At 56.0% G+C, this 23743-nt stretch overlaps 1 protein-coding gene across 50 annotated transcripts in view; it reads left to right on the top strand.

The window, feature by feature from the left end:
• Positions 1–23743, top strand: part of DAB2IP (DAB2 interacting protein) — a 211232-nt gene that overhangs the window by 174002 nt on the left and 13487 nt on the right. For 48 of the 50 annotated variants that reach the window (XM_078375548.1, XM_078375564.1, XM_078375550.1 and 45 more), the window contains 8 exons: positions 8921–9074; positions 10870–10968; positions 11851–12405; positions 15433–15577; positions 15663–15807; positions 18357–18593; positions 20260–20461; positions 22403–22581. In XM_078375548.1, coding sequence (XP_078231674.1) covers positions 8931–9074; positions 10870–10968; positions 11851–12405; positions 15433–15577; positions 15663–15807; positions 18357–18593; positions 20260–20461; positions 22403–22581 — 1706 coding nt within the window. In that variant the 5' untranslated portion in view covers positions 8921–8930. The remainder of the gene's footprint in view (positions 1–8920; positions 9075–10869; positions 10969–11850; positions 12406–15432; positions 15578–15662; positions 15808–18356; positions 18594–20259; positions 20462–22402; positions 22582–23743) is intronic. The other 2 variants (XM_078375571.1, XM_078375572.1) reach the window with 1 other exon arrangement.

The raw sequence follows: 23743 nt of genomic DNA on the forward strand, positions 1-23743 counted from the left end.
GAGAGAAGGCTGAAGGTTGCCTCTCATTCAGGAGCCAGTACCAGCGCCCTCCCGAATCCCTGGTCTCCCCTGAGCTTTGGCCCAATTCGCCCCAGGCAGCAGTGAGATGCTACTGTTATGTTATTACAGGTGCTTGTGGTGGTGGTGGTAGCAGTTGTGATAGTTTATTGTCCCTTATGTTCTAGGAAGTTGACATAGGGTTTTTGTGGCTTTCTTTGAAGTAGCTCAGTGTGTGAAGAAACAGCACCTAAAGAGGGAAGGAAACACATTCAAGGTCTATCATAGACTCTAGATAGAGCTGGGACAGAGACCTAGGACTCCCTCAGGGAGAGGAACGGGCCCTTGCTGGGGTGCTGGGTGATTGCATCCCTCGACTCCAGGCCTAACCCCCTGCGGAGCAGGTGCAGAGGGTGACCAGGCCATTAGAACCCCAGCTTTCACTTCTGGACCTAGCCAAGCCACTCCCTGTCTCCAAGCTTCTGTTTCCTCTTTAGAGAATGTCCTAAAGCTTCCAGTGAACCTTTTGGACTAAGTGGGTGTGTATGGGAAAAGTTGCCTCATGAGCCAGGGCTCGTGGGACCTGAGTCTGAATCCCTGCTCTCCCATTCTAGGGCGGTGCTGCCTTTTGTGCAGTGTTGTTGGGGGAAAGCCGCTAGAGGATCTGTGTCCTTTGGTAAGAACACCTGCAGCTGGCACATAGCAGGTGCTTAGTGAGTAGCTGTTAGGTCCAGGCTGCCACAGTGTCATTCCTTTGGTCAGCCTATAGTGGGTACTACAGGACACCAGGCCTCTGGCTGCATTGTAGCCTTCGCAAGCAATGAGCTGCCCTGTCCTCCTGTTTTGGTTGTAGGGTGTGGACCCTCCTTTGCCAGCTCAGCCCTGTGATGTGGGGAAAGCACAGGCTCCCAGGGGTGAGGGCAGAAGGCCAGGTGCCTCCCTGTTTCACAGCTCAGGGCTCTCTGTGTGTATGGGGGCGTCGCGTCACACTGGGTCCTGCTGACTGCTAGGAACTGCCCCTTACCTTGGCCTGAGGGAACCCTGGGCTGAGAGCGACCACACCTCTTGGCCCTGTCATCCCTGGAAGACTTCCCAGGGAGGGAAGCCAACTTCTCTGCCTTTTTAGGAGAGGCTCTGTCTCCCCAGGGCCCTGGGAGCCACCAGGCAGCTGCATTCCTCTTCTCTCCCCTGGGATCCTAGCTGGACCAGGAGTGCGCACTGGCCTTCTGAGCAGCTGGTTCCCAGGCCAGCAGGGCAAGGCTGGGCTTGGGGAGAGCACTCTGCTGGACATACCAGGCAGGGCACTGTCCTGTTTATGTCCTGCTGCTCGATTCCCAGCAGGTCAGTGCATTCATTCTGACCGTGTCCAGACTCTATCTCCTTCCAGTGTAGGCAGAGACTTCTAGCACAGCCCCCGGACCTGCCAGGTTGTGACAGGCAGAAGCATAATTGGCCTGTTCTGACTTGATGGGGCCTAGAGAGTGCTGAAATCCTGACTCCAGAACCAGCTGGCCCCTCCAGCCTTCGGGTGGGCACCGACTCTATGGAGACAAACCTTGTCCAGGATTTCTCTTCCTTCCAGATCTGGTTGGGGTAGTGGGCAGTGGCTGGGGACCACACAGGCTGGTGGGCTGGAGACTGGGGCTGGGGATGGCTGTGCTTGGGAGTCACAGGCAGAGGGGCCAAAGGGCCCCCTCACAGGGGTCTACTGCCCACTGCTAGGCACACCTTCTGCTCTTTTCATTTTGCTTCAGGAAATTAAGGGCTTTTTAAAGAAATTTGAGATGTCCCAGAGCATTTGGGGAGATGTGATTGATCCCCATTTTGCAGATGGGGAAAGCTGAGGTATGGAGCATGTAAAGATTTTGAGTTGTAGGGACAGGAACAGGGAACAGCCTGGGAAGTCCATATCTTGTCCCTCCAAATTGTCAAAAGCATGACCTATCCCAGAAACATCAGCCTTAGGTGATAGCAGCGTGTGCATCATTTACCAGTATTGTTCATGGCCTTTTCTCCAGCTCAGCATCGTAGCTGGCAGTGAGGTGGGTGAATAGAACAGACCAAGGTGGCATGAACAGTCACAAGCAAGTGATGGGAGTTCCTGACGCCCCTGTCCTCTTGACCCTCACTCCTGCATGGTCTCATTTGATCCTTAGAGTAACCTGTGAGGAAGGTTTGTTGTTACCTTCACTCTGGATGGGGAAACTGGGTCCTAGAGAGTTGAATAACTTAAAGTACCCAAGGTTGTGTGTTTCATAAGGAATAGAGACTAGGTTTACTCTGCAGCAAGGCACACCTGACACTAGGCCCTCTGTCCTCCTGCCTGCTGGCAGCTGCAGGTGCATTTCTGTAGCATTCACTTGTGTACGTGTGTATGTGCGTGTGTGTGTGTGTGTGTGTATGTGTGTGTGTGTGTGTTTAATCCCAGGGCTCACTCCACTGCCTGCTTGTGTGCACTGCCCAGCCCGTTATCCTGGCAGCCCTAACCATGCAGCATCTCTTAAAGGGGCCTCCCAGCTCCTGCTTGCACACTTCCAGAGATGGGGAGTCCACTCTCTAAAACCAGATGAGCCTGGCCCATTCGGGGACATCTGTGATTGAGCTGGAAGTGGCCTCTCCTGGTCCCAGCCTTGCCCTTTGGGGCTATACAGGGCAGCTCCCTCTGAGCTTTCAAGATTTGGAGGGTGACCCTGAGCCCCTTACTTTCCCAGCCAAAGAATCCCACTCTCAATGTCCCCCACACAGTAGCTGAGAATACCCTTACTGTGTCAAGTAGGGCTTTTTAATTACTGTAAGTTTTGGTTTGGGGTCCTTTCCTTCCTTGGAATAATGAGTTTGCTGAACTTCTGTGTCACTAACCTTTTAAAAGAAAAAAGGATCAGAGTTGAAAAACAGCTTGTGGGTTGGCTGGAAGGCTATCAGATAAGGCTAGGACTCCGGAGCCAGGACAATGTCCCCGTTGTTCTGCTGCTGGCCCTCACAATGAGCTGCTGTTGGGCCCTGGCGCTGTCTCCCACAGCGGCTCTCCGTGCCTTGTGCCCACGTTTCCTGGTCCCTGGGCAGGGGCTGCCCTATCCTGTATCCCCCAGCCCTTCCTTCCCCACCTGGAGTGAATGGTTCACAGCTAGTGTGTTAGCTGTCTGTGGACCTTTCTTCCCTGCCTGGCTGCTGTGGGTCACCCCTGGATGATAGAAAGGCCAGGCTGAGGCTGGTGCAGTTAGTCTTGGACTCCACTGAACTGGGTTCACATCTGACTCGGCCACTTGCTACACAAGTGATCTTGGGCAGGTGGCCTCACCTTTCTAGGTGAACTCTTTTAGTCCTGACAAGATTGTCATTAGAATTAAGTGGGACAGGTGGGAGATTGTGACCCTGAGCCAGTTTAGATAGCATGGTGTGAGTTGTCTGCCTGGAAAGACCAGGGACTGCTTTGTGATGGTAACATTGGGCTGGGCCTTGAAAACTGAGAATGGACTTTGTTTGCAGAGAAGTGGAGGGAGAGGCAGAATGGGCAGGCTTGGGAGACAGCTTGGACATGGGCCCTCGGAGGGTAAGAGTTGGCAGATTGCTCAGGAAGCACCTGGGGAGGAGAGTCCAGGTCACTTGGCCAGGGTGTAGTGCGACGAGCCTTTCAGGAGAGCTCATACACTGGCATCTGGGACTTGACTATCTTATAGGCCATGACGCGAGAGAAGAGGGACAGGAGTGGGGAGGCCAGGCCAGGTGGTGTGGCTTGTCCAGTGAAGGGTGCTGCGGTCTAGGGAGGTGGCCAGTGGAACTCCCAGTCCCCTCTGCGCTCCCAGGCCCTAGCCAAGCTCCTCTGCAGCAGTGGAGTCTAGGGCAGGTCACCCTAGCTGTGGCCTTGACCGTTCTGTGTGTGACCTGGGTGTAATGGTGCCACCCCTTCCTGGGAGCAGGAAGAATTCCATGCCATGGAAAACAGGCAAAGGGCCTCTAGTCCCTGGAGCGCTGTCATGGGGCTAGTGATTTGCCATGTTTAGAAGGGCTGGGGCCGTGGGGAGCAGGGTACAACCACAGAGGATAAGATGAGCCTCTTAACCTTGAGAGGGATGGGGGAAGCACCCCATACTTGGACAGAGCAAGGCAAGGGCATTTCCCGGAGACTCTGGAATGAACACTGGAATGCTGCACTTGGGACTTGGCCTTGAACAGGCAGCTGCTCTGACGACCCACCCTCAGGCCTTCTTTGTCTCTTCCAAGGGAACAACCACATCACCGGGGTTTGCAGGCTGAGGGAGGACTGTCCTTATCCCTGCTAACCTCCTGCTCCCTCTGAGCTTAGCTCACCTTGGCTGCTGGTGTATTGGGGTTTTGGTCCAGGAACTCTGAGGCTCTGGACCTTGGAGCCAGCCAGACCCAGCCCTACCCACAGGGAGCCCCCTGCCTGACAGGGAGACAGCTCTGTGACAGACCTTCCCAGCACAACCTGGGTGTGGCTGTCTGCCCAGGGAGTCCAGGAAGGCTTCAGGGAAGAAGGGGCACTGAAGCTGGGTGTTGAAGATTGGATAGGAGAGGGGAAGGAGACTTGTGGGCAGAGAGGATAGCATGTGCCTGGGATCCCACCTGAGACTCCTGCTCCCTGGGATAGAGGGGCCCAGCAGGCAGGCTGCTGTGAGAATGAGCCTGTTCAGCTGGGGCAGGCAGGTAGATGCCAGCCAGTGGCCTGGAGTGCCAAGTTCCAGGGCTGGCATTGAATCCTGTGTGGTCTTGAGAGGGGATCCCTTCACCCCCACAACTCAGCGGGCTGAAGTTGCCGCCTTCACAGCACCTTGTGTGTGTGCCAAGTGCCTGTGTTTTCTGGGTGAAGCAAGCCTCCTTCCTCCTTTTTCAGGTGAGGAAATGGACCCCAAAGGTTTAAGTGTGGCAGCCACACTAGAGCAAAGATGGGATGCTGGGCACATCTCTTGCCCTCCCTGGCAGGCCTCAGTTTCTCTTGTGTAAAGCGGGATGAGGTCAGCATCTGCCTCTTGGGCTCGTGGAGATTCTGCGAAGTGACTTGCGGGGTGGTTCCTGTGATGCGTGGCCCAAGATAAGCCTGGTCTGGGGATGCCAGCTCTGCCATGCCATGGTGAGGAGGCGCAGACAGTGTGGAGCCCACTCCCTGGTTTGAGACCTGCTTCTATAGTAGGCGTGTGACGTCCTGGGAGGGTTGTTGCAAGAAGTAGTTCAGATCTGGGCCATGGAAGTGATTTGCAGGGCTGGAATCCTCATGTGAAGGCCTTTTGCCCTCCTTGGTGCCACCTCGCCTAAGGGACCAAAGCTCTAGTCTCCAAGGACCACAGGATGTGAGAGGGGAAAGCCATCATGAGACTGAGTCGAGGTCGAGGCAATGAAATGGGCCGTGCAGTCGGACCACCTTCCCTCCCACCTCAGCCTTGGGCAACAGAGAGGGACCTGACCCAGGGCTAGGGGAGAGCAGAGGCCCTGAAAATAAGGGCATCGGCCCCCAGATACCACACCACACAGGGCAGCTGTGGGCAAGGCTCCTGGACTGACTTGGTTCCCATCCCAGCAGGGGGCCTTGAGCAGCTTGAGTAACTGCTCCTCCCTGACCCTATTATACCTTTCTGTAAAAAGGGTAGATGAAAACTCCTGGCAAGGCTATGTGCAGTTGAAATAGGGAAAAGGGGATGTGCAAGTGACCAACTGGACGCTGACTAGAGGTGCGGACTAGGGGTGGGTGCCTACAAGTGTCCTCTCCTGGGAGTGGAGTGGGAGCAAGGTAGAAACCAGTGCTTGCTCACCTCCCTTCACCTGAGCATCCCAGGTAGGGAGGCTGTGCCTAACCCTGTCCCTTGGAGCCTGGGCAGTCTTTGGTGCCCATCTCCTGCCCTGCCTCTGATATGCTGCTTCCCTAGCTTGACAAGGCAGAGGCTAGCAGTGAAAAAGGAAGTGGCTCAACAACGCCAGCATGGGATGAAGCCAGGGTCAGGGAGAAGCCTGCCTTGGGTGACTGAAGGAGCAGGTAGTCTCTGCCATGGAGTGGCCAGGGGCTGCTGCGGGCACAGGACAGGGCTGGCTTCCCAGAGGGGCGGTTCTTGGACCATGAGTTGGTCCTGCTGGGTTCAGGAAGTGACCAAATGACCAATTTTCCTTCCTGAGCCCCCTCATCTTATCAGCTACCTCCATGGGCACACCCTGGCAGGGTCACAGCAGACCAGCTCCCTCTGGGCCCAGATAGGGTAGGGATCAAGGACACTTGTGTGTCAGGGCCTGTAGATTCCAGGCTGGTCAGGAAGGAAATGCATAGGAACACGAGTGAGAGAGTACAGGTCCACTGGCCCTGCCTTCACCACCCACTTGCTCTGCTATCCAGGAAGGAGTAGCCTCAGAGACCTTGCGGGAACCGCTTGGGCCTCTGCGGGCCTGTGTTGCCCTGTTCCTCTTCCTCCTAGAGAGTTTAGGCTGCAGGGGTGGATGCAGCCTCTGCTCTACATCCCTCCTTTGGAGAAGCCCTCAGGGAAGCGGGGAGGGTCAGGGCTGCCCAAGTAGGCCAGTCCAGGGTGTCCTAAGGGCCTTGAGCTTCCCCACAGCCCTCTCTTCTGCCAGGATCCTTTCCAGGCCAGCCAGAGCCTGCTTGTGGGACAGGATGGAGGGGAAGGAAGGAGACGACTCTGCAACCACAGGCTCCAGAATCTGGCTGTTTTGGGGTCTGACCTGGGCCTACTGGGCCCCTGGGGTTACAGGACCAGGGTCTCCTTAGGTTTCCCTGGGCAGGCCCAGCCTGCTGAAGCATGCTTCGCCTTTCCTCTCCACAGCCAGCTCATTCATGCGCCCAGGCAGGAGGCGGCCTCAGCTCATTAGCTACCCAGCTCCCCGCTCTGTACTTCCTGGGTCCCTACCCTACCCTTCCTGGCTCCCAACATCTTTACCTGGCAGAGATTTTCCAAGCTGGGCCAGAACACAGCTGGGTTTCAGATGTGAGGCCTAGGGGGCTGTGAGTCCCAGCCCTTCCCAGCTAGGGTGACTTCCCTAACATCAGGCAGGGCGTCTCTTCCCCTGAGGTATGAAGCCCCATGTGGTAGGGAGGCCTGGAGTCTGCCCTGGGAGGCGGGTGGCTCAGGTGGAATCTTAGCCCGGGGAGGACAGGCCCCCCCATGGCATTGGCCACTGCTGTGACGGGGAGGAGGCTGGGCCTTGGAGGATCATCAGGAGAAGAAGCCTGTTCCAACACAGTGGCGTGCTGTGGTGGGTAGGCCACAGTGCCCCTTTGTGAGCTGGGCCTCCCAAGGAGAGCGCCCCGGAGGAGCAGAGGCACATGCTGAGCATACCCATGGGCTTAGGCCACAGCAGGAAGCCCTAGGTGGGAGTCCTTGGGGAAGCTGGGAAGGCCCTGCCCTGTCTTGAGCTTGTCTCATAGCCTTCCTCTGGCTCTGCCCATTCCCTCTGCTTTCAGAGGCCAGCTTCGTGCTGGACATGGAGAGGCAAAGGGAGTCTGTTGAATGGGGCTTCTGGGCTGGCCTCTGTGGAATATCTAAGGGTTGGGGTTCAGCTCTGACTCCATATGGCATCTAGCATGGGACTCCATGTCAGGGAGGGTTTTCATGCTCAGAGGGCTATTGCCATGGAGATGTGGAGCTTGGGGTGGGAAGGTGGCCTCTGTCAGCCTGAGTCCTTCTGAACAGGGCTTTTCCTGTTCAACTCTGGGTTTCTGAGCACCCACGGAGTGGGCCTCAGCCCCCTGACCCGAGGCAGTCACAGAAATGAATGTACAGGGTATTCACCCTCCAGGGAAGTGTCTGGTGGCTCTGCCAAGCCACAAGCCCCCCAAGTCAGGGGCCAAGCCTCAGCATGGCCCAAGGTAGGGGTCTTTGGAGAGGCAGGAAGAGAACAATGGACTGAGCACTTGGACCACTGGAGCCATGAGCCAAAGGACATAGGGGGTTGACAGTAGGAGGTCCGTGGGGGCTAAGCCTGGATCAGGTTTGTCACCAACCCCAGGGTTTGAGCCAACACAAGCAAGGCACAGCTTCTGCACCAGAGGTGGTCTTAACAGGCCCAGCCTGTCTTTACACTTTTCCTCTGCCCCACCGTCAGGGCTGGGGCTTTAGGAAGACACTGCCTGCTCTGTGCTGCTGACTTTGGAAAGAGACTTTACCTAACCTTGGAGCAGGTATCATCTGAGGTGCTTTCCATGTGATGCACTGAAGAAACTGAGGCTCAGAGGAGGATGATTTCCCCAGGACCACAGCAGGGGAGCAGTGGGCCCAGGCCTGGTCTGCATTTGGGTGCCAGATGGCATCAGCCCTGTGCTCTTTGTGCCTGTGTTGGACCCGCTGACCCGGGCCCCGGGCCCCAGCATGTTCACCCTGACAGAGTGTGTGTCTTGGGTACTGTGTAGACTGCCGCATCCCTTCTGCTTCGAGACTCACCTCTCCTCACTGTCCTCATCTGTAAGATGAGAGCAGCAGGGTCCCTGTGGTTCTCACTTGTGTGGGGCTGGTGGTTTGGGACAGCGTATGAGGAAGGGCTCTTAGCAGTGGTGTGCTGGATAAATGTTGGGACGGAGTGACTGCTCAGGCTTGAGGGGAAATGGGCACAGCTCCAGAACTGCAGGCAGCTGCCTGGGTCAGATGGGCTTTCCTTGGGTCTCCGGGGCTGCCCAGGAGCCAAGCTGGCCCCTGCCCCGCAGGCTCACTTGCTAATGTTAACCCCGGAGTAGTCACCTAATCCTCACCTTCTTGTTCTCTGAGACCCAGACTCCTGCAGTGTGGAGAAGGTTCCCACCAGTCTCTGTGATGACCCTTCCCCCAGATCTGTCTTAAGACAGAAAGGAGAGAGTGGAGAGAAGTGACTGCCTCCCGGGAGGGGCAGGGGCAGGGCAGATGGGTGGGACGTGGCTACCAGCTTGGCCCAGCCTGCAGGGGTGGGGCCCAGGTTGACACACCTACTGCAACCCCAGGTCCCATCTGATGCCAAGGCTGAAGGAGTCTCGCTCCCACGAGTCCCTGCTCAGCCCCAGCAGTGCAGTGGAGGCGCTGGACCTCAGCATGGAGGAAGAGGTGGTCATCAAGCCTGTGCACAGCAGCATCCTTGGCCAAGACTACTGCTTTGAGGTGGGTCCCATCTCAGGGGTTGGGGTGGATACCCCATCCTTTCCTGGCCTGGCTGGTCTCCTACAGACAACCTCCTGGAGTCCAGTCTGCTGTGGCCTCAGCAGGGGCTGGGGTCATGAGGGTAGTGGCCAGGCTCTTGGGGACAGTGGCTATTATTTACTGATACCTTTCAGCTCCTAAGAGACCAAGTGGAGCTGGGGTGGGGGCTGTCCTTTCTGTTCTCTAGACTCTCAGAAAAGGGGCCAACACCTATTCTCCATGCTAACATGAAGCTGCTGTTGCCCCCAGTGGGTGACGGTGAGTAGGGGAAAAGCCTGAATTTCTGAAGCACCAGAGCCCGTGTCTTAGAGCTCACTCACCCCCAAATGCAGTTTTCTTACAAAAACAGAATGGTACCCCAAATGCGGTGTGGATAGCACAGAGTCTCCCCTTTTCTGGGCCTGTTTCCTGCTGTGAACAATAAAAGCCCAAATCTTTGCTGCCCTGGCATTCTGCGACCTGAGGTTGTACTGCAGAGTCAGTTATCCACCCTGGGCAAGGGTGTTACCTGGGGATGACCTGTCTAGTCCCTCATAGTAAATGGGGATCTGAGACTCAGAGAAGGCACGAAGACATCAGAGGTCACACAGCAAGGCTGAGACCAAGCCAGGAGTAGGGTTACTATTGCTGTAGGTATTCCTGGGAGTTCCTCCTAATTGCTTCTCCAGTTATTCATATTGCTTCCTACTGGTTTCTGGGAAGATTCCTACCCCCAATAATCATGCGTTATGCAGAGAACTCTCTGGTAGAGGAATGAGCCTGATAATGGAAAGCAGCCACTTGGGGACTAATGTGACAATCTCCTGGCACACCTAGCCCTGGGGAAAAGACAGAATGGTACCTGGCACCTACCCCATACCCTGTGCCCACTGGGTGCCATTTCTGGTTCAGGACCCCTGACCAAGCTGGGCTTGATCTGAGCTCTGACTTCCTTGCCAGAGATAGGGTGAAGATGGCCCTGTCTGCTGGTTCACAGCAGGAGGTGCTATGGAGTGTACAGGCCCTCGAGTGCCTGGTGGAGTGTGCTTCCCCTGCAGAACCCTGGGTCTGCTGTTGGGGGCAGTGGGAACACACAGAAGGAATCGCTCCAACTGGCTCCCTTACCTGGAGGGGATGTCTAAGTTGGACCTGAGGATGAGTGAGTGATAGACAGGGAGGGGAGGAGAAGGGTCAGGGACCAGGGACCCTGGGGCCTGGTACATCCAAACAGTCCGAGTCTCATTTTCTGGTCTGGTGTAAAAAATACCAGGCTTATATTACCATCGTTGTCACTGTTGCTTGGCAGAAGAGAACCCTCAGAGATGTCAGCTGAGGATTGAGGGACTGTGGTACCTTTCATTATCTCCTTGGTTCTTGTGGTTTCGCCTTTAGGGCAAGTACACTTGGGTTAAGCATTGCCCTCTGACCTGGGTAAGGTCTTCGTTCCTTCCCTCTTCCCATCTCAGGGAGAGGGAGGATAGAGTTAGAAAGATGTTTTCCTACTGAACAGAGGGCACTGAAGGATGAGTGAGGAGCCCACTGGTGCAGGACTGGGCCACTCTTTGGCTGCTGACTTGCCCTGGGACAGTGGGTCTCAGTGTACTACCTGTAAAATGTGAAATAGAGGCATCATGTGAGCCTTGTCCTGGCTCCTTCTTGAGGCTGTGATGCAGGCCTGGTGACCAGAGTCCTCTGAGCTTCAAAGGTCTTCTTCTATCCTTGTCTGCCCTTACTGTGGTCCCTTCCCTTGTAACATTGCCTTGCCTGCTCCCCACAGGTGACGACATCATCAGGAAGCAAGTGCTTTTCCTGCCGGTCTGCAGCTGAGCGGGATAAGTGGATGGAGAACCTGCGGCGGGCGGTGCACCCCAACAAGGTAAGCCTGCGCCCCTCTCACCAAATCATAGGGGATCAATGGTAGGCTCAGACACAGGGAAGCAAGAGAGATGATCTCTGTGGTGTGGCCTGGGATTGGCAGTGGTCAGCCTGCGTGGAGGCAGGACTCAAGTGGACAATACTGGTGGACTCTGAAAGGCATGTTTGATTGGCCAGGTTGAGACACGTGCTGCGTGCCTCTGTTCTCTAAGCTACACGTTGAGGCTGGGCTGGGGCACCTGGGGTCCTTCCACTGGGACCCCTTGTCCCTACTCTCCAGCCCCTGACCAACTTCTGCTCATTGTCCAATTCCAGCTTAGATGTCTGCCCCTCCTCCAGGTGAGGAGCCCTGTCCCAGGTTGGTGCCCTCTGTGTTCCCACTGCCCCTGGGCTCCTCCATCAGGTCCTAGGAGCCCCACAGACACAGACAGACACTGCTTCTTTGTCTGTCTTCCTAGCAGACTTGAGGGCCTGATCAAGTCCTGGTCACCATAGTCATCTCTTAAGTTACTTTACAGACCAGCAAATTAAGGAAGAGTTAATAATGACTTCATAGCCTGTGACGTGCCAGGCATTGTGCTGGCCTCCTTTAGTCTCGCCCTTCATGAGATGGGGGTTATCTTAGTTCTGTTTTATAGACAAGCAAGCCAAGGCTCCAGTTAAGTCACTTACCCAAGGTGAGTGAGCTTGTGCGAGGTTGACCAGAGATCCAGCCTTTGTCCATCAGGCCCCGCCTCATTCTGACTCAGGGCCTAGGTGCCCACTGCCGCCTCCACCTTCAGAGCTCCTCCTGGGTCTGAGGACTCTCTCAGACTCTGGGCTGGTTGGGGGTTGCGTGTGACACCCCCAAGCTGACCACCCTGGACCCCCTGTGCACATGCAGGACAACAGCCGGCGTGTGGAGCACATCCTGAAGCTGTGGGTGATCGAAGCCAAGGACCTGCCCGCCAAGAAGAAGTACCTTTGTGAGCTGTGTCTGGACGATGTGCTCTACGCCCGCACCACGGGCAAGCTCAAGACGGACAATGTTTTCTGGGGCGAGCACTTCGAGTTCCACAACTTGCCGCCCCTACGCACAGTCACTGTCCACCTGTACCGGGAGACTGACAAGAAGAAGAAGAAGGAGCGCAACAGTTACCTGGGCCTGGTGAGCCTGCCCGCTGCCTCAGTGGCTGGGCGGCAGTTCGTGGAGAAGTGGTACCCAGTGGTGACACCCAACCCCAAAGGTGGCAAGGGCCCCGGGCCCATGATCCGCATCAAGGCGCGCTACCAAACCATTACCATCCTGCCCATGGAGATGTACAAAGAGTTCGCTGAGCACATCACCAACCACTACCTGGGGTTGTGTGCAGCCCTTGAGCCTATCCTCAGTGCCAAGACCAAGGAGGAGATGGCATCTGCCCTGGTGCACATCCTGCAGAGCACGGGCAAGGTGAAGGTGCGTGCAGGCCCCTTGGCTCCCAACACAGGCTGGGCGATGGCTGGGTTACCTGCCCTTCCCCACATCCATGCATTCCAGGCCTAATGGAGGCCTTGAGGCACCGGTCACTACCAGATGGGCTCCCTAAACCCAAGAGTTCTGTCATAGTCTGGGGGTTTTGTACTCCTGCTCTGTGGCTGGGGCTGATCACTGAACCTGTGTGGAGCCAGTGGATGGGATTGCAGCTGGCAGTGAGGGAATGGGCTTGGGTTGAGGTGCCTTTTACCACTGGTACAGAGGACTGACCACCTGAGGTCCAGGGGAACAGGCCTGGTGGCCCGGCTATCCTAGCACACGGGTCCCACCAGCCCCAGTGAGCCAAGGGTGGGTATAGAGTTTGGCACACTTCCCCAGCAGGACACACAGATGAGCCACCATCACAGCCCCACCTCACCCCACACTCTCACCCAGACACACAGATTCTCACACAGGTAGATGCAGTCAAAATTGTATCTTTACAATCTAACCAGCCCCACCCCAGAGCCTCACAGAAGCAGGAATCGTCTAAGACCCAGGCAAGCCCTCGTTCAGGGCCAGAGGTGCCCAGTATCCATCCCCATGACCCCTTTCACCTTCCACTCCTGAAGATGGGCCCAACAGCCCACCAGGCAAGCCATGCCTGAGCCCCACCTACCTGGTTTGGAGATAAAATGGACTCCTGGACCAGGGTGCCCCCAGGAAGGCAGTAGAGCATGATCTATGGGTCTCAAAGGCGTCCTTCTATCTTTACACTTGCCACCTGCCATTCAGGAAGCTGCCCAAAGGGTGGGAAACGGGGGTGGACTTGAGGCCTCTGTAGCGTGGATGGACTCCAGTGCTGGGCTAAGGACTGAGCCTCTCTGCCCTCTAGACAGTGGTATGTTGTGAGCCAAGTGGCAGGTGGCTGAGGGGTGCCCTTTGTCAAGGTCTTAGGCCTTTAGCCCAGGGTCAAGGAGGCACAGTTGAGAGCCACGCCCCAGGTACCCCAGGGCAGAGTCCAGGGCACAAGACTCCATGGAGGCCCCTCACCCTCCCACCTGTTCCTAGAGGCCCTGGAATGGGAGGCCATGGCTGGAAGCCGCAGGCCCTCTGCAGCCTCCCTGTCTCTTGTGGACTTGGTGTATGCTGCAAGTGGAAGGCTGGGGAGGGGACTTCCTCCCCGTGGACCCGTGATGGGGAGCGGTTTTCCTCCGTGGTATTGGACTGCCTCCTCCCCTTCCTCTCCCACCATCTTCAGACTTGGCTGGCTAGGCTGCACGTTGGGCCAGCACTGGCTGCCCATCCTTAACATGCTGGTTGACACTGGGGATATATGCTGGGAAACTGAATGAATCGAGGACCATGGGCACCAGAGAGGGAGTGAGAGGGGCTGCAGAGGCTGGAGCCTTTTCTGCAGCTGTGTCTGATGTTTCAGTACCTGGTCCCCAGTGTTGGGCTGGGGCTGGCCTAGCCTGGGAAGTGGATTCCTACCTGAAGTGGCCTGAGACAATAGTTGCGTCCAGGTGCTCACTGTGGGGAGAAGCGAAGCCAGGGCTCCAACTAACCCTGAAGGCCCTCAGTGGGGTTGGGGAGCAGTATATAGGTTAGAAAGTAGTGCCACTGGGGTGACAGGCACCGGAGCCCCCAAGCCCTCACTCCTGGAATACTTGGTAACTAGCCCCTCTCCCTCTCCACGGCTGGAGGAGTAACAGGGTCTGGGAAGCAAGGTACTTGGACCAGATCTGGCCCCAGGTGACCATGTGGCCATGGACAAGTCATTTTCCTGCTCTGTGTGCAGTGGTTTTCCCCTTACTGTGTCTTGGCTCAGGAAGTTCTCCTCATCCCACACTGGCACCTGGCACTCATTGCAGGAGTTCAGGAAGGCTGTGGTCCTGAGCGGGGGCCATGGGGGAGCTCCAGGGGAGTTGCAGCTCTGACGTCTGCTTCAGTGTGTTCAGAGAATGAGACCCTGGAGGGTGCCCACTGGTCAGGAAGGGGTCCTCAGGCCACATGATTCCGAGGAAGCCAACAATAGCTTCCCCTTGGCCCATGCTGTCCCTCTGTGACTCTGCTGTGCAGCCTGAGTTCCTGTGTCTAGAACTCAGTTCTGTTTTAAAGGACCCCAAGGTCTTGCACGTTGGAGTGAAGAATTTCTTGAGCACAGATAACTGGGTTCACTCCTGCTGGGTGCCTTGCAGGCTCTGTGCTAGGTGGCCCTCTGCCTTGACTGTCACCTTCCCTTGAAACCTGACAGTTTTTCCCATCTTCCCCCACCCCACCCCCCTCACCAAGACACAGGTTGTTTGTGAGCATAAGGAAATGGGGGCTCGAGAGGGAGGGAGTTAGTATCCGCATGGGTGCTAGAGTTGGGGGAAGGTGTGGGTTCAGGCTCCTTTGTTGGGGTTTTTCCACAACACTGTGTGGGACATGAAGGGCCAGGGGCTGCTACCCTGGATTGCCACGTGGCAGTGGTGCCTCCACCTTCCCTCCCCAGCCAGTTGCATGTCAGTTTCTGCTCTCACCTGCCAGAGCTTGGTGGCTCACCATCTCCCTGGGCAGTGGGGCTGTACAGAGGGAGCCCACATCAGTCACAGGTGGACACTGGTGGCCATTTTTACAATGAGACAGGGCAGCCTCATTTGTTCTCTTTGGCACTGATGGTGGGGGAGAGGCGAGTTCTGCTGTGGTCCCCAGGCCAGACCTGATCAGGGCTGTACATGGAAATGAATCCATTCTCTGTGGTGGGGGCTAATTGCTCCATGAGGCATGCTGCTGTTCAGGCTGCTGCCATCCATGGACCCAGCTCTACTGTCACCAGCTCTAGGCTACTCCCCTGGCTGGGGGGCCTGCCCTGCCACACTCCCCAGCAGCCCCCAAAGATGGACACATTGTTCCTGTTGGGGCCCTCCGCTGCTTGGTGATGGAGCAGCCTCAAAATGCCACGGCTTCTCTGGCCAGGTCTGGAATCCTAGGGTCCTACATGCCAGGCCAGCTCAGGCCCTGCTCTCCCACCTCCTGCTTCCCCAGGACTTCCTGACAGACCTGATGATGTCAGAGGTGGACCGCTGTGGAGACAATGAGCACCTCATCTTCCGGGAGAACACGCTGGCCACCAAGGCCATTGAGGAGTACCTCAAGCTAGTGGGCCAGAAGTACCTGCAGGACGCCCTAGGTAGGGAGTGGGCTGGCAAAGGGGCAGAGGGTGGGACAGGGTCTGCTGGGTCCTTACTGCCCACTCCCTGCCCACTTCGTCATAGGTGAGTTCATCAAAGCACTGTACGAGTCGGATGAGAACTGCGAGGTGGATCCCAGCAAGTGCTCGGCTGCTGACCTCCCAGAGCACCAGGGCAACCTTAAGATGTGCTGCGAGCTGGCCTTCTGCAAGATCATCAACTCCTACTGGTCAGTGCGGCTCCCAGGCCTCCCCACGCTGCCGCCTTCCCCGGCCTTCAGTGTCAGCTCCCGCAGTGCGCCTGGTACTCCCTGGTCCCTGAGTTGTACTGATTTGTCAGTCTCCTGACCTAGTCCCTTTTGCGCTCTCAGGCAGGGTAGTGTCTAGCACATTGCTGTGGTTTTGTGATGTTGTGGTGGGAAGAAGCTGGACATGCCAGTCCGCTGTCTCTGGTGATGAGAGGGTGCCCTTCATGTGCCGGGGGCTAATGTGGGTGCTTGGACTGCAGCGGGAGTGAGACTGAAAGCCCTGCACGGGCCCCCACTTGGGGTGGGTGGATGGCTTCACCCAAGGCTCCTCACCTATCCCTGGGAGCTAAGGTGCTCATGTCACAGCCTTGTGATGGGACCCAGAAGGGGCATGTTGGGGGCCTGAGCACCAGGTAGGCCTCTTGCTGGGACTAGAGAACAAAGAGAAGAAGGGATGGATTTGAAGTAGAGTGGGGTCTACAGGCTCTGCCAGCCCTGGAAAGGAGCAAGGCACGCAGCAGTGGGCGGCTCAGACAGGCCCTCAGCAGGGCCAGAATCAGTCCCGTGGAAACTTGCGGTAAGGCTGACTTCACTGCCACTGGCTTGCTCCTGGGGTATATGTGTGTGGTGGCCAGCCAGCCTGGTGCCAAGTGCAGCCTTGTCTGTGGTGGCAACACGGCACTGTCAGGAGGGCCAAGCAGTGGGTTCCTTTGCACACCGGAGAAGCTGCCCACGTCTAACCCGTGTTCCCCTCCAGCTCAGGGCTTATGGCCACCCAAGCCTCTGACCGCAGCCTCTCCTGACACGACTCCCTCCCCGGCCTCACCTCACTCCTTGTTAGGTTCGCCTCTCGCTCACCTGCACCTTGACCTGCTTGACATGCTCCTGCCCTTCCTGCTTCAAGGCCACACAGCTGGGTGTTCTCCATCGCAGCTCTGATCCCATCAGGATAGGGTTGTACCTGTGCCTGAAATGTTTCCTGCACATGCTGGGGCACCTTGAGGGGAGGTGAACCCACCGGCTCAGGGCTGGGCACACAGGAGGGCCAGGGAAGTGTTTGCTGCTCCTCAAGGACAGGAAATGGGCAGGGCCAGTAGTGTGGGCACCCAGGGCCCTAGCTCCTGGGCTATACAAGGTGCTTGCCTGGGCCGAGTGGACACCTCAAGATGGGCCACAAATGTGCAGCTTTCCACACCCCTGGGCCTGGGCTTGAACTCTCTGGGAACGCACTTCCCATTCCCAGCTGGGCTGTGCTTTCCCCCTTTCCTCTCTCTTCAGGGCAGGCTGGGCATGTGACTCAGGGAAAACATAGTGTGGACAGTGATTTTCCATTTCCTCTCTCTGGCATTTGTCAGAGGCACCTCTCCATTCTGGACAAGGCCATTGATAGATGTCACCACTCAATACCTGCTCCCTGTCCAGTTCTGTGCTAGGCACTGTGAGAGCCAGGGCTAAAGGTGGCTCACCTTCACTACCCGTAGGCGTGCCCTTGATGGTTCAGCCAGCATGCATTGCAGGAGAGCCTATTGAGCCGGCTGCTGGGCCTGTGGGGGAAGAAATTTCAAGTTGGTCAAGCCTATTACAGCCTTGGGGTTTTTGGCTCTGCGAGCTTGGCAGGGCAGGCCTTGCTCTCAGTTTAAGGGAGAGAAAAACAAAGCCTTCCAGAAGGACTAGGGCCTTGGTCAGATCACCTGAGTTTATGACAGCCAAGTATAGACTGGGTTCAGTGACCAGTGGGGCCTGGACTGCCCCAGGGTGAGAGATACATCTGTTAGGTAAAAAAGATAGGAAAGCCACTTCAAGATTGGCCAGGTGGGCCTGACCATAGCAGGCCAGGATGCCCAGTAGAACCAGGAGCCCTGTTGTCTAGGGCCAGCTCTGCCCACTCACTTTGTCACCCTGAGGAAGTCACTACCTCCCCTTCCCTCCCCGTCTAGAGAATGAAGAGCCGTGTTCTCCACTGTGATCAGGGGTAATCCCATCTGGTGGATCACTCTGAGCTTGTAGGAAATCCCAGATTCCCATGACATTATTCAGGCAAAGGAAGTGAGGCTCAAAGCCAGTGATGGAAACCCAAGGAATAGTGGTCTATTCCTGTTTTCCTCACTTCCCAGATGCCTGCTGTTTGGGTTGGAAAATGAAGTAGACACTGGGGGAGAAGATGGGAGGGCTCAGGCCGGAAGCTGGAGAGGCAGTTAAGCACTGACCCTTAGCAGTTGATTCCGGTTAGGATGGAGAGCCAGCTCCTCGTGCCTCTTCTCCCATCCCACCTGCCCTCCCCTTCACTGAGAACCCACTGCCTGGTGGGAGCCTCAGTCTCCCCGCTTGTCTTACTGCCTGGGCACTTGCTCCAGCCACCCTGTGCTGAGTGCTCTCCCCAGCTGGCTGCATCCTCAGAGCTCAGACAGCGGGGCTGACTTCACGCAGCTGGCAAGGTAGAGCCAAGGTTAAAATCCAGGTTCCTGCTCTGTGCACGCCTGTCCTGGTCCCCTGCCTGATGGCCACACCCACCCTTGTCTGTCCCTACACAGCGTCTTCCCGAGGGAGTTGAAAGAGGTGTTTGCCTCATGGAGGCAGGAGTGCAGCAGCCGAGGCCGGCCGGACATCAGTGAGCGGCTTATCAGCGCCTCCCTCTTCCTGCGCTTCCTCTGCCCAGCCATCATGTCGCCCTCACTCTTCAACCTGCTGCAGGAGTACCCCGACGACCGCACCGCCCGCACCCTCACCCTCATCGCCAAGGTCACTCAGAACCTGGCCAACTTTGCCAAGTGAGTGCCTCCTCCGTCACCGGGCAGAGTCAGGCAGGGCTGGCATCCATAGGGCAGGCCCTGGGGTGTTTTTGCCCCCAAGCTGGGCAGAGACAATCAGCAGCCCCTAGTTTTGTCCCTGTCATCCTCAGTTCTTCTCCTTCCCACTTTTTTCAAAATAAGATCTCCACACCCTATCCTGCTACTCAAAGTGCATGTCATTTGGGTGTGTTTCTTAACATTTAAAGGTGATGAGATGAGACATTTTTTTTCCTTCTACTTTTTTGAATTAATGTATGATTATAAGGATTCTCACATATCCCTGAACATTCTTTAAGCCCTGTTTGGAAATAAATGACTAAGATTCCTGCAAGGGGGACTGGCCCATATTTCCTTAACCCATTCCCGGTGCTCGGGCACTTGGGTTGGGCACCACCATCCTGTCGTAATGCTGTCAGGATGTCTTTCTTTGCTAATAAAGCACTATTGGTGTTTTCAGCTGCATCCTTAGAACAAGCAGGTGAAAGTGGAAGGGCTGGGTCACCTCACTGTTGTTCATTCTCAAAGCGTGAATTGAGCCCCATCCTGGGGCCCTCTGTGTGCTGGGCTCTGATGGTACCAAGGTGAATCAGCCCTGGTGGCGCTTGGCACTTCAGCCAGGGAGACATGTGGAATAAGCAGGAGAGCAGTGACAGACACACACGAGCCTCTTAGGAGGGCCCTCAGCTTGTTGGGAGAGGAGACAGGAAAGCCTCCAAGGTGACATGATCCCCCAACTGCATGTCAGGGTGAGACATTCATTGTCTCAAGGAAGAGGAGCAGAGGCCAGGCATGCCAGGGAGGGCCGTGCACTGTGCCGGGTCAAGAGGAGCCAGCCATGAGACCTAAGAGGACAGCAGGGACCTGAAGGCCAGACAGGGCAGTGGGAGCCACCAGAGGGTTTTAAACAAGGGAGAGGATGGCCTTCATCTTTTCTGGTTGCTCACCCTGACAGCAGTGGGCAGATGGGCTGGAAGGAGCAGGATGGCAGCCAGGAGACCTGAGCGGAGAGCATAGCTGTGGTTCCAGCAATAATAGCAGAAAATTCGCAGGGAGGTGAAGTGGTGCAGGAGGTTGTGGCTGCAAGCGACAAGGTTAGGGGTAATTAGAGGCAAAATCAGTGGGCTTGCCATTTGGGAACAAGGAAGACGGGGGGAGTTGACAACTGGCCAATTCTGGCTCAGATATCTATGTGGGTAGTGGGGTCTCCACTTAGGGTAGGGAGCTCAGGAGGAGGGCATGGGTTTGGGTGATGGTGATGACTTCAGGTGTGGCCAGGCCAAGTAGGAGGGACTCCCAGGGGAGGTGCCTGAGGATATATTAATACATGTCTGAAAGCTCATTGGGAGACCTGGGTTGAGCATGGATTTGAGCATGGGAAAAGCGGAAGGACACTGTTAACAGGCAGTGTATGGGGAACATGGAACATTCCAGGTCCTGAGAGAAAAGCTTCAGAAAAGGGTCGCTGGACTTGCCATGAGCACGGAGGGCCCTGGTGACCTGAGTAGGAGCAGATAAGCTGACTTGGGGAGTGAGTGGGGTGGGAGCCGGCCATAGTGGGTCAAGCGGTGGTGGTGTCTCAGTGGAGGGACCTCCTGGGCAGGGCCTGCCTGGGCCTGGAGTGCTCACCCAGCTGCCCTCTCTCCAGATTCGGCAGCAAGGAGGAGTACATGTCCTTCATGAACCAGTTCCTAGAGCACGAGTGGACCAACATGCAGCGCTTCCTGCTGGAGATCTCCAACCCCGAGACCCTCTCCAACACTGCCGGCTTCGAGGGCTACATCGACCTGGGCCGCGAACTCTCCAGCCTGCACTCACTGCTCTGGGAGGCCGTCAGCCAGTTGGAGCAGGTGCCTGTCGCCATAGGGCGGAGGTGGGGCCAAAAGCTGCCATTGGGCTTATAGTATTCCCCCTTCCAGAGTAACCATGGAGGGCAGAGAGTTCTCCCTTGCGGCATGATCAGGAGCTGACTGGGTACCAGGAGCCCAGGGCTCTGGCCTAGTTCCTGTCATGGGGATCTGTGGGCCCCATTTTCTCTGAGAGCAAATGCTGTGTTCACTCAGTAGCATCTGCCAAGGCAGCCCCACTCAGGGTACTGGGGCTGGGGCATGCCCCATGCCCCATGCACTCAGTTTAGTGGACAAGCTCCACTATGCTGCCTGCTGGAACATGTGAGGAATGGAATCAGACCATGAATCCACCTGTATGAGGAAGATGACTCAGGACCCTGTACCTCCACTTGTCCAGCAGGAAGTTGGAAACTTCTAGGATTGCCCTTGACCATCAATTGACAAGGTTACTCCCCAGACACCTCTGACACTGCTGCAGTCACCTGAACTGAGCCCTCCCTAGCCCGAGACTTCACTGACCGCCAGCCTCAGCCCACACAGTGAGCAACTAGTTCTTGGATTTTAGGGCTGGGTCTGCCAGGAACTGCTTCCTGAATATCTGTTGCTTCCTAGGGCTCCAGGGGACCACCTTACTTTTGTAAAGTGCTGAAACTGGCCTGGAAGGCCCTTCATGCCTCCTGGTCCCATTCCCTAGAGGTGACTACTCAGCACTGGTATGCAGCCTTCTGGTCGCAGTCTGTGCATGTGTAAGCACACACACTCATGCAGGCCTACACACATAGAGCTCTTTCCCTTTTTCGGTTTGTTTTAAAGCGAGAACTTACTGTGCATTTCTTACCAACTCTATTGTGCGCCTCCTTGCATTGTCAGTGCAATCTGTACCACTGCCGGGGCTTTTTAATGATTGCATCATAGGCTGAAATGCTGTTTATTTCACCAGTCCCCTATTGATGGACGCTTAGGTTGGTCCTGACTTTTCACTAGAAATAGGTGCTATTGCAGAGGCCATCTTTTTTGCTCATTTGTATCCACTTGCCTTTGGCCGTGAGAGACACAGGAGGGAGAAGTGGAGATGAGGGCTGAGACCCTCCCTTCCACCAGTTCCAGTCCCTGCACTGCAGCCAGCACCTCACTGTCACTGCCACCACTTACCATGCCCCCGTGCTGTCCATGTATCTGCACAACCAGGCAGGTGATCGGTATTGTCACCCCAGTGATGGGGTGCAACAGAGATTTGAACCAAAACCTCTCACTGATTTGAACCAAAGCCTCTCAAGTGTATGCTCTGTTGCCTGCATGAGTTTTCATACTTTGTTTTTTGCACAGAGACCTCTGTGGAAGCTTGTGCATACACAGGTGAAGGCAGCGTCCCCACAGCCTAGCATCCTCAGCCCCTCAAGTCCTCTAAAGTGTGCTAACAAGGTTGAGATGGGCTCAGGCACTGCCTTCTGCCTGACCAGCACCTGGGGCTGTTGTCTTCAGATGGTTTTGTGCCTGAACCATCTCCACTGGGGCTCAGGTGCAAAAGTGGGTCAAGCCCCAGCCCATCCCATTGAGTAGGTGATGTCAGAGGGGCTGTCACAGAAGCCTCTGGATGGAGAGGTGGAGGTGTGGAAAAGCAGGAATTCCACATATGTGCATTCCTCCCTGCAGAGGCACCAGGGCAGGGCAAACTGAAGGAGAGGCTTACGCTAGGTCAGAATCTCCCCTTGTGGGCCTCCTGCTCCTGCCCCAGAAATATCTGAGAGCTGGCAAAAAATGTAGATGTACAGATTTCTGGGCTCACTGCCCTCCCAGACCCACCGGCTCTGACTGGCAGTGGAGGGGGATGTGTACTCCTGACAGGCTCTGCGGTGGTTTTGAGCCACAGTGGCTGCAGCATGCATAGCCTACCCATGTGGCCCCAGGAGGTCACACCTGCCTCTTACTATGCCTTTGCAGAGCATAGTATCTAAACTAGGACCCCTGCCTCGGATCCTGAGGGACGTCCACACAGCACTGAGCACCCCAGGCAGTGGGCAGCTCCCAGGGACCAACGACCTGGCCTCCACACCGGGCTCTGGCAGCAGCAGCATCTCAGCTGGGCTGCAGAAGATGGTGATTGAGAACGATCTTTCTGGGTAAGAGCTGTCAGGCATGTTGGGTGTGGTGGGTGCATGTGCAAACTAGGCACGACCCATCTGTAATCTCAATGGGGAAGAGGATGCCTACATACTGTTTATAAAACAAGCCTAAGTGGTGAACCTCCATTTGGGAAAATCAGGGAAGCCTTCCTGGAGGAGGTAATGCTATAGGGTTGTTTTTTGTTGTTGTTGTTGTTGTTTTTTAATGTTTTAGGAAAAGTAGCATTTCCATTGGTGGAAAAGGCATTCTAGGTAGAGGGACAAGCACAAGCAAAGACACGAGGTGTCAAAGAATAATTACTGGTCCCAGGTACCCCCAGCATTTCCAGATCACTTGATGTTTGTTAGAAATACACATGTTCTCTATTTCCTGGACCTGAGTCAAAATCTCCAGAAGTGGTGTTTAGCTGGGGGTGTTTTCAGTAGGCATTCGGTGGCTCTGCCAGGCTTTGAGGCTGGGAACCCCAGAGAACATTAAGTGATGCTGAGACCCAGTCCTGGGATCTGCTCTGCCTAAATAAGACACACACAGCAGAGTGGGAAGCAAAACGTTCTTGAGGGTTTAAGTCAAAATGGGGACATTTCTTTCAGTTCATGTTGAAGCATTTCTGTTCCACTCCATCTCTCCCCTCTCCTGCCAGGGATCCTTCTTAGCTCAGCGTGTGAGGCCTAGGCTGCAGCAGCAGAGTTGGGAGTGTGATCTCCCTGAGGCGGTGGCAGGGCAGTTTTAAGCAGGGGAGGGTGCTGAGTTCAAGAACCTGCTGAGATCGAGAACCTGGGGTTGGGGGAGCCCACAAGGGGCCAGAGATGCAGGTCCACTGAGTCTTGCATTGGGTCTGTTCAGTGAACGTGCCAAGCGAGGCCAAGTAGAGTCTCATGCCAAGAGTTTGAGGGGCAGGGTGGGCACAGCCCTTGAGAGGCTGAGAGGTGGCCAGGCCCATGAGTTGTGAGGAGACTGACCTGATGTGTGGCTTGGGCAGCTAGGCCCCTGCTGCTCTCCATCTCTCCTAGCTCATGTGCTGCTCTAGCCAGCTCTCACTGCCCACAAGCACTGCAGCCCTGAGTGGCTACCACTATCCATCTCAGGGAGTGGCGCTTCCTCTCCATCTGAGGCTAAGCCAACCCATTCACCATTCGAAGCCCCCCAAGTCCTCACTAC

This window comes from Callithrix jacchus, chromosome 1, assembly GCF_049354715.1.
Source record: "Callithrix jacchus isolate 240 chromosome 1, calJac240_pri, whole genome shotgun sequence".
NCBI lineage: Eukaryota > Metazoa > Chordata > Mammalia > Primates > Cebidae > Callithrix > Callithrix jacchus.